This window comes from Nelumbo nucifera, chromosome 1, assembly GCF_055504915.1.
Source record: "Nelumbo nucifera cultivar China Antique chromosome 1, China Antique-T2T, whole genome shotgun sequence".
In the NCBI taxonomy this organism is placed as follows: domain Eukaryota; kingdom Viridiplantae; phylum Streptophyta; class Magnoliopsida; order Proteales; family Nelumbonaceae; genus Nelumbo; species Nelumbo nucifera.
Window position 1 is genome coordinate 8591657 of NC_142649.1, and position 18341 is coordinate 8609997.

The 18341-nt window shown below is 38.1% G+C and overlaps 1 protein-coding gene across 3 annotated transcripts in view; it reads right to left on the bottom strand.

Moving 5' to 3' along the window:
* Positions 1-4132: 4132 nt before the first annotated feature.
* Positions 4133-18341, bottom strand: part of LOC104586836 (integrin-linked protein kinase 1-like) — a 42623-nt gene continuing 28414 nt past the window's right edge. Inside the window, exons 11-12 of one of the 3 annotated variants that reach the window (XM_088894744.1) lie at positions 5753-5884; positions 4133-4420 (exon numbers count right to left, since the gene is read on the bottom strand). In XM_088894744.1, the coding sequence (XP_088750870.1) occupies positions 4414-4420; positions 5753-5884 (139 nt within the window). In that variant the 3' untranslated portion in view covers positions 4133-4413. Of the gene's footprint in view, positions 4421-4478; positions 5885-18341 lie in introns of those variants that run through there. The other 2 variants (XM_010244202.2, XR_016080418.1) reach the window with 2 other exon arrangements.

Sequence of the window (18341 nt, forward strand, 5' to 3'; positions counted from 1 at the left end):
AGGTTATCCTTATCCATAAGTACTTCACTGAAAAATCTGGCTATCATGTTTGATATGTCCCACTAGCTCCATGGATGGTCTATATGTTAAAAGAGTACAAAATGGAGTAATTAGTTTGATTGGGGATTTCAGTTCGACCGTAATTGTAACTCTATCTCTCTCTCTTCTTTGATTTTCTGGCTGCGTGTCGGCTGTCTGTTTTGTGTTTTGTGTCTTCTAGAGTTTGTAATGCCATGCATGATGCATGTACGTAATAAATGGGTTTTCTATATGCTTATCTATTTCAATTACAATTTCTCTCACCTTCCCTTGTTCTATTTTCGTTTTTTATTTTAAAAGAAAGAAAAGTGATAAGGGTCCGTTTGTTTCGCAGTAAGAATTGGAATGGTCTATTCTCATAGCCCCTATTGGTTCAGATAAGAATTGAAATGGGAATTAAAATCAGCTGAAATGGAATTTCATTCACAATGGAGGAGGAGGGAATGGTCATTCCCTCAAATGGGGGAATGCCATTCCATCAAGAATGGGAATGAGATTCCAATTCCACCCAACCAACCAGTTGGACCCATTCTGATTCCGATTAATCTAAACCCGGCCTTATTCCCACGAACCAAACGGAACCTAAAAGAGATTAAAAATGCATATGCAAACAGACCATTGTTTGCAGCCATTAGCTAGCGTCCTCGGCAGTAAAAAGTAAAAACCAGTGGAAACTCTAGCTATCACACCAATAAATCAATAAAAGAAAAAAGAAAAAACAAGAACATGTTCTTGAAATCTTCTTTTGTTTTCAAAGGAAAAAATGAATTGGTTTTGTTTCAAAAGAACAAATACATGTTTTTAGAATGAAAAAATATTAGTTTTCAAAACCAAAACAAATTTCTAATATAGAAATATTATGATTTATGGAACAAGGTGTTGAATAATCAGATAAAAACATATTTTTGAAACCAGATTTAAGAACATAATTTTGATTTCAGTTTTGAAAACAAAAAAACACATGCACAACTACAGAGTCAATGGAAGTGGCCAATTCTCATTGATTGAATTGCATAAGTTACATGAGTTTATATAAGTGAAGATACAAAATTTGAAATTCAATTTTAAATGTAAAGATAAAGTGATAAGTACAATACTATAATGATTATCATACGTTGATAACAAGATAATTGTAATCTAGGATTGATAAGTCCACAGATAACAAATTATTGTTGTTATCTAACTGATGATGTGGTCAGTGTGGATTTATCTCTAGCATCCCCCCTCAAGCTGGACAGGGGTGGACCAATGGTCAGATTTCTCTTGAGATGAAGAAACCGTGTGGAGGTAAACGGTTTAGTAAGTAAGTCAGCGAGCTGATCACTGCTGGGCACGTAATGGATGGAGAGTAGGTTCTTTGCAACCAAGTCTCTGATGAAATGAACATCAAGTTCAATGTACTTCGTGCGACCATGATGGACAGGATTATAGGCTAAGGATTTAGCACTCATATTATCGCACCAAATAGTAGCAGAAGAAGCAATGTACTGTCTTCTAGGGCTCTGATACCATACGAGAGTCAATGAAAGTGGCTAATTCTCATTGATTGAATTGTAGAAGTTACATGAGTTTATATAGGTGAAGATACATAATTTGAAATTCAAGTTTAAATGTATAGACAAAGTGATAAGTACAATAGGATAATGATTATCATAAGTTGATAACAGGATAATTGTTATCTGGGATTGATAAGTCCACATATAACAAATTATTGTTGTTATCTAACTGATGACGTGGCCAGTGTGGATTTATCTCTAGCAACAACTAAGAACATGTTTCTTGTGCTTTGTTTTAAGAAACAATCTGTTTTCAAACAAAATGGTTTTGGTTTGTTTTTGAAACCGGAAACAAGAAAAACAATTCACATTGTAGGACTTCCCCTTGGTTGCTAAAAAAATAATATATATATATATATATTTTTGTAAATATGATACGAGGGATACGGAGATTTAGAGTGGGACGATTAAAAGAGGCCACTGAAAAAACAAATCATTCTCTCTTAACTTTTTTAGTTTGATTGTTTAATTTTGCATGGTGGTTTGGATGAGTTTTAGTGTTCAAGTCATATTGATAGAAAGAAATTATAATATGAAGGTTGATTCTAAAATAATGTGAACTGTGATCCAAAGACAGGGCTGAATGAAGCAATAGCTTAAACGTTTTGAAGATAAAAATAATAAGGAACAGGTTTTGACTCCTCTATCATGTCAGACTAGAAATTTTCTTTATATCTGAATTCATTGAGGGAGATGCTCTCGCTGTTATCAGATCCCCATTGGTGAAAATTCCAATCCTCCCTAGCACATTGTTTGCCGCTTGTAAGGTACTTTTTGGTTCGAATCTCCCACTTTTCAATTAAATGTATTCCCCTTGCTCACAACAAGGTGGAGCCTCTGATTGCTAAACATGATTTTTGTATTCCTCATATCTTCTCTTGGTCAGTTTGCGTCATGACTGTATTATGAGTAATTGAGTTAGAATGAAATTTCCTTTGGCTTTTAAAAAAATGTTGGGTCCATCGTGGCCTGGTGGGTGGTTGTGACTTGTGACTAGGGAATTTTAAAAAAAATCGGGTTTGTTCCTCACAGAACGCGCTTCACACAGTGCTTTCAGCTGTGCATTGGAATCTTCAAATGAATAACCAAATTAAGAGACATTTTAGGCATTTTTTCCCAGCCTTTCCTAATTGATAGTTTAATCCATTGCTATCTTATTTTTTCACCGTTGTTAATAATCTTCTCTTTACCATTTGTTCTCTTCTTTCAAGGGAGACCCTTAAAGCTATGTTTGGTTTGAAGGAAAAAGTAGGGAAAGGTAGGGAAACCTTTACACAATTTTGTATAAATTTCCCTACCTTTCCCTGCTTTTTCCTTCAAACCAAACACAGCCTTAGAGCATCCATAATCATCACACCTCCAGCAATGATGAACAATGACAAAAGTGTTACTGAGTTAGGTTATGTCTTAGCCACTTATCCTGTTTCGAGGGAGCCATTTCCCCACCCAAATTCAGCGGTATGTGGCACTTCAAGTAATGTTAGTGTTTTGGGTTACGTTTTCTTTCGAGTTGGTTGTTGGTTTGGTAAGTGGATCTATAGGATTTGAAAGAACAAAAGGAAAATGGCTTTGTGCGTAAAATCCAGGGATTCGTGTATAATTTCTTACCTTTCCTAGTGAAGAATTGGTTTGATCATTCATTCCCATATAAACAATTGTATAATCAAAATTTAGAATAAAATTTTAAGATTTTTTTTCAAATTTTTTTATCTATCTTGTTAATTTATTTTAATATTTTCATTATTTTTTCAATTAAAAAAAAAATCATGCCACCCATGGCCCAGCCCAGCACGGCATAGACCCACTTGGGCTTGTGCCGCTGGCCATGCTGGGCTTCTCTTTTGAGGGGTGTCGGAATAGGCGGGCACGACCTGTTATAGTATGGGCAGTCCTTCAAAAGTGGATCCACCGCAAATATTTGAGGTAGAATTCAGTGGATCCACCTCAAAGCAAGATATAAGGACGACAATCAATTTGAATTAGCACGGATGAGGAGAGTCCTTCCACCTCGCAATGAGGCAACAGCAGTCCTTGGAATGCTTTTCTCTTTGGCAGGAATCCTTGGAATGTTGCTAGAATCAAAGAGGAAAAATCAGCAACGAGAGAGAGAGAGAGAGAGAGAGAGAGAGAGAGAGAGAGGAGTTTGTCTCATGGTTGAAAATTGAAATTGCATAGCCGTTACAGAAATAAGGAATGTTCAAACATTGCAGAATGATCATGAGATAAATTGTTTATCTGCAATTTTGATGACCAAAGCTACATTAAATATTTGTATATCCTTTGGCCAATTAATTCAGTTAAGATGAATTTCAGTGATTCTAGACAACGCCCCATGACTGAGTTCCCTGGCCAAATTCCGTTACCAAGCAATCCCATGGATAAAAATTCTGTTAATTTGGTATGTTTAAGAAGGAAAGATATACCAAGACAGATAAGATGTAATTGCAATATAAGTTATAGATATAGAGAAGGGACTCTATAGGTCTATCTAAGGTCCACTATATTTGTTTACAAAGAGAAGACAAAGGTCTCAAGGATGAAGCAAAATCTGCAGTTCTGATACATTGCAGCAGTCAAAATGAAACTGGCAATTAGGGAAATAATTTATTACAAAATTACAAACACAGGTTACTTCACTAACATTATTTATAAGAACAGTTCCAATCCTTAATAAGATACAAGGCTAACAAGGATTTTAGTTAAGCCCTGCTATTTGTTCCAAAAACTTTTCTTATTTTGTGATGATAATAGTAGTACAACAGCATGCTCCTCATCAATTTCATTTGTCTACTTTTAAAAGAGCTTACCACTACTCATCTCATTTCCTGCAGGCAAACAGGTAGAACGTTTCACAAAGCAGCTATGAAGCTTATATGGAAAGAGGATAAAAAAACAAATAAATAAAAGAAAACATGGTTATCGGTGACCCATAACCATGGGGCGATCTTGGAATTTACAATGCTAAATGATCTTGCAACAATAACACACTCGACACAAAAAAGAGGCAGATAAGCATTGTGTGAGTCTTTGAATAGTGTAAGATAAGTGGGATATTTTTTTTCTCACAGGACAAAGCAAAATAACATCCAAGCTGCATAAGGTTATCCTAGAAGAAAATCTAAACATTCAGATCAGCATAAGAAAATGTAGAAAAGGTGAGCAAATTTTCAGTTATGGTGGGTGTCTATATGAGGTCTATAGGAGAAGCCTATTTTCTTTTAAATCTGTTGCAAGTCAACTAGGGAAATGGAACTGAGTGGAGTTGAGTATAAATTTGGGATTCAACTTCAAATTCTATAACGCATTCCTAATGCCTTGATATAGTGACCAGTTCCAGCTAATATTAAGCTTCTTACAATTAGTGAAACTGTCGTTATAAATACCTTAGACAGAAAATAAAAAATTAAAAAAACAGGAGTGTTTCAATGTTTATTGTAAACAAGTTTCAAGCCATCTAGAAAATGACTATTGTATCCTTCAGCTGTGCTCACATGGTTCAGTCCACATCCATTTTAAAAGGAAGATCACTAACCACTCTTCACATGATATTATAGTTCTGTTTCATTTACAGAAACGAAATATTTGTTGAACTCAAGTTACTGCTCCCTTCCTGCATCTCAATTTCACAGATCAATAATCCTAATACCATCTATTTGCCTTTATCTGGCCTCTACTTAATGTGTCCTGTAATACATATCAAGTGTTGTCACAGGCTCATAGCTTGGATTAAATCATTAACAAATCAAGATAATGGAATAGATGATGTGAACCTTCCAGTACGTTATTAGGTTTAGGCTTGCAATTGGCCCAATTCATGTAATAGTGCACTTCCCTACATAAAGATATATGTATAATGAAAATGGATCTTGTAACTCTATTTGGGCTTCCTATTCTCACTCATGCTTGCTAAGAAATTAGTATGTGGATAATTCCAATTATTGATAACTTCTAGTAGTCAATAATGGGCACCCCTTTGAAAATTTTGACTGGAAAATCTTAGGAAAAAACCACAAATGAAACCCTTGTTTAACAAATAAATGGATGCTAAATGGCATAGACTATCCTTCAAGATGTTCTATATTCAGAATCTTGTGTGTGTGCGTGTGTAACAAAAACTTGAGAAAAGTGCCTTTGGTAGTTATTTGATATAGGCATACCATGGAAGCTTAAAAGTGTCTTTCCACCATCCTTGTTTGGAGCCATGTGCAATTATTTTGTCCAGACGAACAATAATCTCAGAAAATGTTGGTCTTACCATAGGTTCTTGGTTCCAACATTCTTCAATCAGCCTGAGTAAATATCATATAAAAATACTATTAGAAACAAATATCTATTTTACTTCCAATTTAACAGGAAGATAAGTATAAAGTTTAATCTTAAATGTGACAAGCAGTGCCATTACACCATCAAAGGACCTATTTGCTAAAGAAATCACATAAAAACTCTGATTCCAGGCTTTCTATTAATCTACTCTGGCTCTATTTGATTAAAAAAAAAAAACTTTAGCAAAGGAAACTTAGAATGTGGGACAGTGGGAGAGAAAAATGCATGGAACTTTGAAGAGAGACATAAATTCCTTATTTGAATAGGAAACTGAACCAATGGGAATAAGAGGGAAGTTGGACATGTAAGACCATATTGGCTCATCTCTATGTATGTTAATCTATAGTTTTATATTTCAAAAAATCAAAAAAGAACAAAAAACAATCAAGGGATCTTAGAGCAAAAAGGAGATAAGAGAAAAATCAAGGGATCTTGAGTGTTCTATGAAGAACTACTTGGTGAGGTCTTTCATGTATTGCTCAGATTGATTTCTCAATCAATATATAATTAAGAAGGTTTTGTGATTGTTTTAACAGTTGTGTTTCAACAGTTTGAATCAGTAGAGAATAGGGAAGAAGAAGAAGAAGAAGAAGAAGAAGAACAGTTGAACCTGATAGCCAAACCCTATCAGTCGAACATAATGTAGATTAGTCTCTAATTAATTGTACAATGACTAAACTGCCCCCACTTAAGTATGGGACAGGAAGTCTATATTAGAACTGCCACATAAGCACATAACTTAACTGAATAAAATGACTAATCTACCCTTATTCGGCTAGGTCTAACACTCCCCCTCAAATTGGAGAATATATGTCATATAATCCCAGCTTGTTACATATATAATTCACTCTCCCTAAGCTTAGGCCTTTTGTAAACAAATCTGCCCATTGATCACTTGAGCCCACATGTTCTATGCTTATCTCTCCAGTAAGGACTTCCTCCCTCACAAAGTGGAAATCAATCTCTATGTGCTTTGTTCTCTCATGAAAAACAGGGTTAGATGAGATGTGAAGTGCAGCTTGATTGTCACAGTACAATTTCATAGGTCTGCCCATGGAGAGTCCGATTTCTTGTAGGAGATTCCTCAGCCATACTAATTCACATGTAGTGTGTGCCATGGCTCTGTATACCCAATTACCTCAAGTCTTCCTCTAGGTTTGTACAATAACCCACGGCCCGGAGCTCCCTTTAGGTACCTTACAATTCTAAGAACTGCATCCCAGTGAGGTATCCAAGGGTTCTGCATAAATTGGCTCACCACACTGACTGCAAAGGAGATGTTTGGTCTTGTGATAGTCAAATAGTTTAGCTTCCCCACTAACCGTCTATATCTTTCAGGATCATCAAATATTTTCCCTGTATCATTGCTCAACTTAGAATTTGGTTCCATGGGAGTTTAAGCCAATTTTGCACCTAACAGTCCCGTTTCATCCAGCAAATTAAGAATATATTTTCTTTGGCATAGGTTTACACCTTGTTTTGATCTGACAACTTCTATACCCAAGAAATACTTCAACTTCCCAAGGTCTTTTTTTTGAAAATGGTTTTGTAGAAAGACCTTTAGTTTATCAATCCCCAATTTGTCACTGCCAGTTATGACAATATCATCCACATAGACCACTAATAAAATCTTTTCAGCTTTTGAATCATAGCTGAACACTGAGTGGTCAACCTGACATTGTTTCATTCAAAAATTCTTCACCATTTCACTAAACTTCCCAAACCAAGCACGAAGCGATTGTTTCAACCCATAAATTACCTCTTTCAGTCTGCACACCTTACCATCCTCCCCCTAAGCAACAAACACAGGTTGTTGTTCCATACATACCTCCTCTATAAGGTCACCATGAAGGAAAGTATTTTTAACGTCAAGTTGAAACAAGGGCCAATCATACATAACTGCCAGGGAAATTAAGATACGGACGGAGCCAATCTTAGCCACTGGAGAGAAGATCTCCATATAGTCCACCCCATACAACTATGAATAACCTTTAGCAACAAGTTTGGCCTTCAAACGCTTCACACTACCATCTGGAAAATATTTAATAGTATACACCAATTTACAACCCACAACATGCTTATGGGGAGGAAGAGTAGTGAGGTCCCACGTTTGAGTATGTTGAAGAGTAGAGAGTTCCTCCTCCATTGCTTGACGCCACCCAGGTGAGGTAAGAGCCTCCTGGACATTCTTAGGTATAGAAATAGATGACAACAATGAAACAAACTAGCGATGTGAAGCGAAAAGGCGAGAGACTGAAACAAAAATGGAAATGGGATGGAGGGTACAACTACGTTTACCTTTCCATAAAGCAATGGAAAGATCAAGTCCTGAAGGTTCTGGGGCAGGAGCAACAACAAGATCCACAGACAAGGTAGAAGTTGGAGGAGGAGCCAATGCCTGTCAATGAGTATACACGTGCCGGATCGATGGTCGTTTAGTAGGAATCTGCACTGGAGGAGGTGAAGGGTCAGCCCCAACTGGAACAACCGGAACGGGATCACGGACTGGAAGAGGAAGAGGAAGAGGAAGTAAAGGTGGAGATACCGATACTTCAGGTCTCGAAAAGAATGGGACAAACTCAAAAAAGGTGACATCAGGACAGACATAGAACTTTCGAGTAATGGGATTGTAACACTTACACCCTTTCTGGGTCCGAGAGTATCCAAGAAAGACACGCTTAATAGAACATACATCCAGCTTGTCTATCCCAGGACTCAGATTGTGAACAAAGCACACACAACCAAAGACCCGAGGTGTTACTGAAAAGGAAGACAAGGTGGGGAACAAAATAGAAAAAGGAGACTAACCATGAAGGATGAAGGAGGGCATCCAATTAATAAGGAAACAAGCAGTAAGCACAACATCACTCCAAAATCGTTTAGGAATACTCATATGATGAAGAATAGACCGAGCAATTTCAAGGAGATGACAGTTCTTTCGTTCAGCCACCCCATTTTGTTCAGGAGTGGATGCACATGAAGTTTGATGAATGATGCCATATTGTTCTAAATATTGTTTAAAGGAAGTAAGAAAGTATTCACGACCGTTATCTGAACAAAGAACTTTAATTGGAACACCAAATTGTGTACATATTTCAGCATGAAATTTTTGAAAATTGGAAAATAATTTACTCCTTTCTTTCATTAAATAAGTCCATGTCATCCTTGAACAATCATCAATAAAAGTGACGAAATACTTATAACCATTATAAGACTATTTTAATCGGACCCCAAACATCTAAATGAACTAAAGCAAAAAGACTCAACATACGACTATCAACTCTAGGATTGAAGGGAACCCGATGGTGTTTCCCATACTAACACGTCTCACACTATAAAGACGACAAATGACTCAAAAATAGAACCAGTATCTTGAGTGCCTTGAGAGATGGATGTCCTATCTGACAATGCCATTGTAGAGGAGCGAGTGAAGTCTGAATTGCAACTGACGATCCACCACCGTCAAGGTAATACAATCCATCGGCTTCATGCTTCCCACCAATCTTCTTCCCCGTTTTGAGATCTTAAAACACACAAAAGGAAGGGAAAAATGTAATAGAGCAATTAAGGGTCTTGGTTAATTTACTGACTGACATAAGATTGAATGTAAATTTAGGCCCATATAGAACATATGATAAAGAAAGAGAAACCGTGTCAACATTACCAAAACCACAGATGGGAGAAGAGGAACTGTTGGCAAGGGTAACAGTTTGAGATGTGGAAGTTTCAGACAGGGAAGAGAACACACCTGGAGTCCTGGTCATGTGATCAGAGGCTCTAGAGTCAATAATCCAAGGAGAGGGTTTGGATGCCAAACAAGCTATACCTGAGTGTGCAAGGGTGGTTGTAGTATGTTGTGAAGTAGTCTGGAGGAACCTCTCATACTCATTGTGCGGTACACTCATCATCTCCTTCCCAGAAATAGATGTAGATGTGGAAGGTGTTAGATTTGTCTGTTGGTTTTCACTAACATCAACCCCACCAGCTACTGCATGATTAGCCCATGTAGAAGGTGGACCATGGAGATCATAACAAAAATACACTGAACATCCGTCACTGCCACAGTGGGTACACTTCCTAGTAAAGTTACTTTTTCCTTTAACACAACCTCCCCCTGAGTCACGACCACCACCACAACCAAATATGAAACCACTACAACCTCCTCGGGAAGTATGTCCTCCCCCTCTAGTACCACGTCCGCCTCCTCTGGCTATCACAAATGTTGATCTGTCAAATGGTGTGGGACTCTCTGTAAATCTCAAAGAAATCTTGTGAAGCCGTGCGAAAACTTCCTCAAGGGTAGGAAGAGTAGAGCCTCCCAATATTTGGGCCGTAACTGGTTCATACTCTGATTTCAACCCCACTAAGAACCTAGTGACATCCAGTTGCTCCCTTTGTTGTTGCTGAACCTTAACATCTGGAATGAGGGGATGATAGACATTGAGTTCATTTTTTAGGTTCTTCATACTAGCATAGTACTCTTCTAGGGTTTTATTCCCTTGCTGCAGATCGAAATACTCCTAATAGAGTTGATATACCCTTGTAGTATTATCATGCCCATTTTAAAGCTTCTTGGCATGTTCCCATATGTCCTTAGATGTATCTAAGAACATAAAGTTGGACTTATTTTGGGTTCCATATTGTTCCATAACCATGTCATGATTTGGGCATCTTCCTCTTCCCAGTCATCAAACCCTGGAGAATCAGCTGATGGTTTATCTTCCTTCACGTGTTTCACTTTCCTCTTTGCCTTGAGGAAAACTTCCACTGACTTGGCCCATGGCACATAATTCTCACCATTATGTTTAATTGAAGTCATCTACACACCCAAATAATCGGAGGGGATCATCACACTCAGTTTCTGATCACTAGAACTATCTCTCATTGCTGCCATTATGTCATGTCCCCCACTGCTATTTCTAATGCTGAACTCTCAATCACCAACCAAATACTACTGTCAAGGCAACACTACAGCAGTCTCCAAAACACTGATAACAATCTCACAACTAGTCACAATCAACAATTTGATGTAAACTAACATTCAGGTTAAGAATTGGATGCTTCAACCAGATTCGGCTACCATCCAGATTAAAACATTGATGAAAACTACTAGGTTGAGGTATTCGGCCACTTCTTTCAGCATGAAAAAAAAATTCTATTCACACCATTACTGACAACCCAAAAATATTAGTCACCATTACAGCAACACAACAACTCAAGCAACCACACAATTTTTTATTTTTTTGTTCACACCACTACTAACAACCTAGAAATATTCGTCACCATGACAGCAACACAACAACTCAAGCAACCACACACAAACCCTCTTGAAATTGTTCAGTAGAGGGTAAACACCACAAACATCACCACACGACTAGGAATGTCACAGCAGTATTAGACTGAAATCCTAGGGCTGCCGCACCTTCCTAACACTTGTAATAGGGATTGTGGCAGTCCTAAAAAAAATAAATAAGCAGGTGCCGCAGTTATCAGATTGTGTACCTCAGATTCACAGCCCATAGAAGAAGAAAAAAGGAGAAGGAGAGAGAACTTGAAGTCGCAGGATGGAAAACTTGAAGTCGCAGCCTTCTTTTCCTTCGTTTATGGCTTTGATACCATGTTTTAACAGCTGTGTTTCAGCAGTTCGAACCAGTAGAGATTAAGGGAGAAAGAAGAAGAAGAAGAACAGTTGAACCTGATAGCCAAACCCTATCAGTTGACCATAATGTAGATTAGTCTCTAATTAATTGTACAATGACTAAACTGCCCCCACTTAAGTATGTGACAGGAAGTCTATATTAGAACTGCCACATAAGCACATAACTTAATAAAATGACTAATCTACACTTATTCGGCTAGCTCTAACAGTGATGATAAGATATTTATCTTGCTGATAATCTCACTATTTAAATTAATTATGATGTTCTTGTGTGTAATGCTATAGATTATTTAAATATGCTTTTGTGATGATAAGATATTTATTCACATATGCTATAAATAATAGGGTGATGGCCCATGGACTTTCATAATCTTTATAGCTATGATCATTACTTGAGTTAGGGATTGACTGGAGTGTTCACCTTGTGTTATACTGTGATAACCAAGTTGCCAGTAACATCCCTCTTAATCCTACTCAACATGATCAAACCAAGAACATTCAGATGGATCATCATTTTATTCATGAGAGATTCTTTTAAGAGAAGTTTGTCTTCCTTAAATAAAGACTGATCATTAGTTGGCAGTGTTCACTAAAGGTGTACCTAGACTGAAGCTACAGAATACTCTTGGAAAGTTGAGAATGATAGATATCTATTCCCAGTCCCAGGCTGACGGGGAGTGTTGAGATTATAATGGGCCAACATTTCATTTCAGTTATTATGCCTTTTATTTTCCTACTTATGCTTTTATTTCTTTTATTGTTGGGTTTGTTTATTCTTTTGTTATTGAACCCATGGGCTGGTTCATATTTGTTTTATTAGTTTACTTCCTGTTGGCCGTCCATAAGGAAATACTAATGCAATTTTATTCTTCATTATATTGGTTAAAAGAAAATAAAGTGGGGACTGGATTTCTTCCCACGATTTCGAGTATTTCTTCTCCATTGCTCCTCTCCCTTCTCTCTCTATTCTGTAGCAGTGTTTTAAAAGCACAAGTTGCAAAAAAAGTGCAAAGGGAATTTTGTGCCCAAGGCACAAGGCACAAGGTGAGCCACACACCTTTTTGAAGCAAGGTCCAAAATTTAAAAAAAATGCAAATAAATTAAGAAAATATTAACAGTAGTATTAATTAAAAATGCAATAGTAAAAGTCTTTGTGGATCATTTTAAGGGATTTTCTATCCAGTTCAGAGGAGAGAAGACATAGTCTCCCGGAATTGTATTGGACTCAGGTGACAGATGTTCAGTCCAGAGCCTTGCAAAGCAACTAAGTGTTTGATGAATTTCACCAAATTGGGGAAATTTCTCTAGGAACTAATGCTACCTTCATTGCCTTAGTGCCCAAGAAGAAGGAAGCTATAACCCCAAAGGATTTAGGCCGATAAGCTTAGTTGGAAGCCTTTATAAAATATTAGTAAAAGACTAAAGAAGGAATTACCTACAGTGATCTCACCTTTCCAAGCTTTGTAGAGGATACACAAATTGTCAACCAAATTTTAGTGGCAAACAAGTGTATAGAAGAAAAGAAGAAGAGAGGAAAGGGATTCATATGTAAACTACAAATCTAAACTCATCTAGACCTTTTAGTCCATTCCCCACAACATATCAAATAAGGTTAAGGAAAATAGGATATACCTCACAAATTGTTTTTCAAGGAGAGGCTGAAGTTGCAATGGAGTCTACCTTTGCATCCTAGCCATTGTCTGACTGTCCAAGTATGCTTTTAAGTTTTAATAACTCTGTGCCAAAATCACTCTCTTTCTAAGGGGGATCTCCACAGCCACTTTCCTAAAAGAGCTAAGTTCCTTATCCCTAGTCCCCCTTCTCTTTAGACCTACACCTGTTCCCATTTTACCAAGTGGTCTTTTTTCCCATCCCATGGTTCCCATAAGAAATCCCTCATAATCGTTTCTAACAGCCTAACAATTTTAGCAGGGATGCGAAAAGTGGAGAAAAAGTAAACTAGAAGATTTGCCAAAGTGGCCTTGATCAAGGTTATTCTTCTTCTTCCTCCAATTGATATATAATTCTTTTTCTAGAATTCCAGCTTCTTGGAAAATCTCTCCACTGGTTTCCAGAAACTATCTGATCTTAGGTTTCCACATAAAGTGAGTTATAAGTACTTTAAGGGCCAATTTTTGACTTCATAGTCTAGCACCTCAGCTAATTCACAGATTTCTTCCTTTTGCACATTTACACCCAAAAGGCACCTTTTCCCCAATTAACCCTTATTTTAGATAAGTTCTCAAAAGATCTAATTAGTGCCTTTAAGTTTCTAAGGGAAATAAGGCTGTCACCATCACGAAACAAAATTATGTCATCCGCAAACTACAGGTGTGTAACCACAACATCCTCCCTTCCCACTCCCCATCCTCTTATTGAATTATCCAAATCAGCCTTGGTAATCATCCTGCTAAGGACCTCAACAATCAAAATGAATAGGAATGGGGAAAAAGGGTCACCTCTGGTTAGGTAATGTTCCTTAAAAATCCAATTTCCCTTGCTCTATGCACTATCCAACTACAAATCTAAACTCATCTAAAATTTGTGGCTTTCTTTGCCTTGGGCTTAAGTTGGGACTTTGGATTTAAAAGAGGTTTTAAGGAAATGTAATGTGAATTTCTCATTCTTCTTTTGACTAGACTTGAATCAATTTTTTACCACTATGGAGGACACTAGGGTTTGGTCAATTTCACCTGTCGGTTCTTTCACTTGTGCTTCAATCTTCAACTTTTTAATACGACCAAATACCTTGGGGTTAATTTCCTAGTGAAAGAAATTTGGAGCAATCCCATTCCTCATAAAGTTCAGGCCCTTTGTTGGGAAGATTTTCTTAGAAAGATTAACACCTATGATGTGCTACAAAAAAGAAGGCCAATAAATGAATTTCCCCTCACATGTGTCTTCTCTGCAAGGATAATGGTGAAACCATTTCCCATATTGTTATATCCTGTTCTTTTGTGCTTTGTATTTGGGAGCATCTTTATTCTATCTTTGGGTGCAGGTAGACTCCTTAGGATGTGGCAAGCCTCTTTGATCCAAACTTCTTGAGACAACCAAAGAAAAGAGGAGGATTACTTTGGAAAGCAATGAGGGCAGCTATGGTTTAGACTATTTGGTAAGAAAGGAAAGGAAGAATTTTCAATGAAAAGAACAGAACTGGAATGGAAATTATTGACATAATTAAAATAAAAGTTGCACACTATGTGAAAAGTTTGGAAATTTTCCAAAATTTTTCACTAAATGATATTATGAGAACTTGGAAAGATGTGGAACTCTCAGCTCAAGAAAAGGAACTAGTTATAGAATGAAAACCTCTAGCATCTAGTTTCTTACAACTTGTAGAGAACACTGATGCGGGCCCCACAGCTGTGGTCCCCACTGTGTTCATGTGACAGCACATGTAACCCTTGTTAGTTATGTCAGTGTTAGTTGGTAGTTATCTTAGATAGCTTGTTATTTCAGTTTTTTATTTGTTTTATTTGCCATGTAAGCATTAAGGGCAATTCTGCCCTTTCCTACAATTAGTGAACATAACATATAAATATTGAGAGAGTGGCGGCGGCAGATTCATTCGATCTGTCCCTCCTTTCAAAACCCTTGTGTACTTCTGCTTCTTCTCCTTTCTTCTCCCTCTTTCTTCTATTTTTCTCAATCCGAAATCTTTTGGAATTCAAGACTGACTATAGTCTTGATCGACTACTTGGTATCAGAGCCTATCTAGGGTTTCTCATGTGAGTCTAGTCCAGCCGACCACATGAGAACTGTCTAGGGCTGGAAGCTTACAAAGGACTATTCGTTGGCTGATTCTTGGAGGTTACCAGAAAAGTTTAGCAACTGTCCGAAGACTTGTAGAGGCTTGGAGAGTGTTTTGGTAATCAGGAAGAACCAGAGAAGGTTAGGGTTCAGGCCACGATTGAAGGTAGCAATCAGAGTTTTTTGGGTAAGTTTTTATTTTTCCCTTGAGATTGCTGTTAGTAAAGATAGGTTGGACCTATCTAGGAGGAGCGGCCGAACTCTCCTATTTTTCTCAGTGGCGATCAGTTTTGTTTAGGGTTTGTCATTAACCCTACGACTAGACTTGACTGTGAATTCTTTTGGAAGGTGCGGATGAGCACTGTTTATGTTCTCACAAAGGTTTTCCTAACCCTACGATTAAAACCCTAATTCTGTTTCGGCATTACAGATTGTTTTCTAAGTGATTTCCAAACCTGTTTTGGCTTCCGAGCCTGTTTTGGGGGTGAAAACTGTTATTGGACTGCTTATATTCTGACTGCCGATTGGTTTCAGATCAGATTTGAACTGATCTACTGCAGTAACCCTAATAGTTCTTAACTACTGATTCTTAACCAAGAATGAAGTTCAAATATCAGGGAGAAGGTGTTTTTGGGAATAGCAATTCTGGTAGTATGTCTAAGACTACGTTTCAGATTACAACTGTGAGATTTGATGGATCCAATTACTTGGAATGGGCCCAATCGGCCATGATGGCTATTGGGGGAAGGGGAAAAGTTAGCTACCTATTGGGAGATGTGAAAGAACCTTCCAAGGAAGACCCAATGTATACCAAGTGGGTTCAGGAGAACTACTTGGTTATGACATGGCTGTGCAACTCTATGCAGCCACATATCAGCCGAAATTACTTGTGGGCAAAGAAAACCAAGGAGATATGGGATGTCATGAAAGAGACCTACTCCCAACCCCTTAATGTTGCTAGAGCCTATGAATTGAAGTGTGAGGTGAATAACCTCAAACAATGAGAGAAACCAGTCTCTGTTTATTTCTCTACCTTGAAATCTTTGTGGCATGAAATTGACCATCTCGGGACTCTTGAATGGGAAAGTCCAAAAGATGCACGGACCCATAGAAAGCAAGTCGAGACCAATAGGGTGTTTGAATTTCTGGCTGACCTGAATTCTGATTATGACATTGTGAGACAGCAAATACTGACAAGAGACAGTGTGACCCTATCTCAAGCCTACTCTCTGGTGCATAGTGAAGAGACCAGGAGAAAGGTTATGATGCAGCATTAGCCCTTCCCCCCAGCCCCGGCAGTAGTTAAACCTAAGTCTAGGGGTGATACAGAAAGGGACATGAAGAAGGAAGATAAACGGGATCTAGTATGTGAACATTGCAAGAAACCCAAGCATATGAAAGATACATGTTGGATGTTGCACCCTCATTTAGTCCCAGCAAAACTGAGGAATAAAAGGGGTAATGCTCATATGGCTGTGAATACCGATTCTGCATCCTCATTGGGCACGAAAGGCACGCCCCTAGACACCTTAGCTGCTGTTCGGGCTGCCTTAATACAATTGGAAAAGGAGGTTGGAAATTCAGCTCAGTCATCTCAGTCACCATCAGCCCCTACCACATCAGCATTTGCTCATTCAGGTACTCGGGCCTCAGCTTACCATGCTTCAGCTCCAGGTAACACTGAACATTGTTGGGTAAAAGACTCGGGTGCATCTAACCATATGACTAGCTTGCCATCACTGTTCACTACTTATCACTTATCTTCTGGTAGAGATAAACCATTGCTAATGGCTCTCTTGTTCCCATTTCTGGCAAGGGTGACATCAAGTTGTGTGATACTATCTCTTTATCCTCAATCTTGCATGTTCCTAAACTTGACACTAATTTACTTTCAGACAGTAGTATTACAAAACATCAGAACTATTCAGTAACCTTTTTCCCTGATCGATGTGTTTTTTAGGACTTGGAGACGAGGAAGGTGATTGGGACTGGCCATGAGACGAATGGGATCTATCTACTTGGAGAGAGTTCTCATTGGAAAGAGCCTATGGATAAGAAGTCTTTTGTTTCTCAGTTTGTGAGTCCGGTTATGCTCTGGCATAATCGGTTAGGTCATTTATCTTTTTGGTCTTTGAAGAGTCTGTTTCCTACTTTATTTGAGTCTGTTGAGATGTCAAATTTGAGATGTGAGAGTTGTGAGCTTGTCAAACATTGTAGAACATCTTATTCCTTGAGTAATAAAATAAGTAGTAATTCTTTTGATATTGTGCATACCGATGTTTGGGGCCCGTATCACATCCCTTCTATGGGGGGTACAGATATTTTCTATTGTTTGTTGATGACTATACCCGGTTTTCTTGGGTCTACCTTATGCGTTCTCGAGATGAGGTTCCCGCTCTGACCCAAAACTTTCATCAGATGATTTTAACCCAGTTTGGGGTCAAAATCAAAGTCCTTAGATCTGATAATGCAATAGAATACTTTACCAAGTCACTGGCCTCTTATCTACTCGATCATGGGGTTATTCACCAAAGCACTTGTCCTCATACACCACAGTAGAATGGGATTTCCGAGAGTAAGAATAGGCACATTTTGGAGGTGGCTAGAAGCATTATGTTTACCTCCAATGTGCCTATCCGTTTCTAGGGTGATGCTATCCTCACGGCAATGTATCTCATTAATCGGGTTCCCTCACGGGTTCTTGATATGAAGCCTCCGTTTACCCTTCTATACCCAGACGAGGAGTTGTTTATTGTTCCTCTTAAAACCTTTGGTTGTACTTGTTTTGTTCAGATTCTTGGACCTCATCATTCCAAATTTGACCCTAAGGCCTCCAAATGCATTTTTCTCGGTTATGCACAAACTCAAAAAGGGTTATTGCTGCTATGATCCTGTTTCAGTGAGGAAATTTGTCTCGATGGACGTCACCTTCTTTGAGGAGGCACCCTATTATCCAAGGGTTTCTCCTCAGGGGAAGAGTAGTGAGAATTTGGGGAATTTGGGTCTTTTTC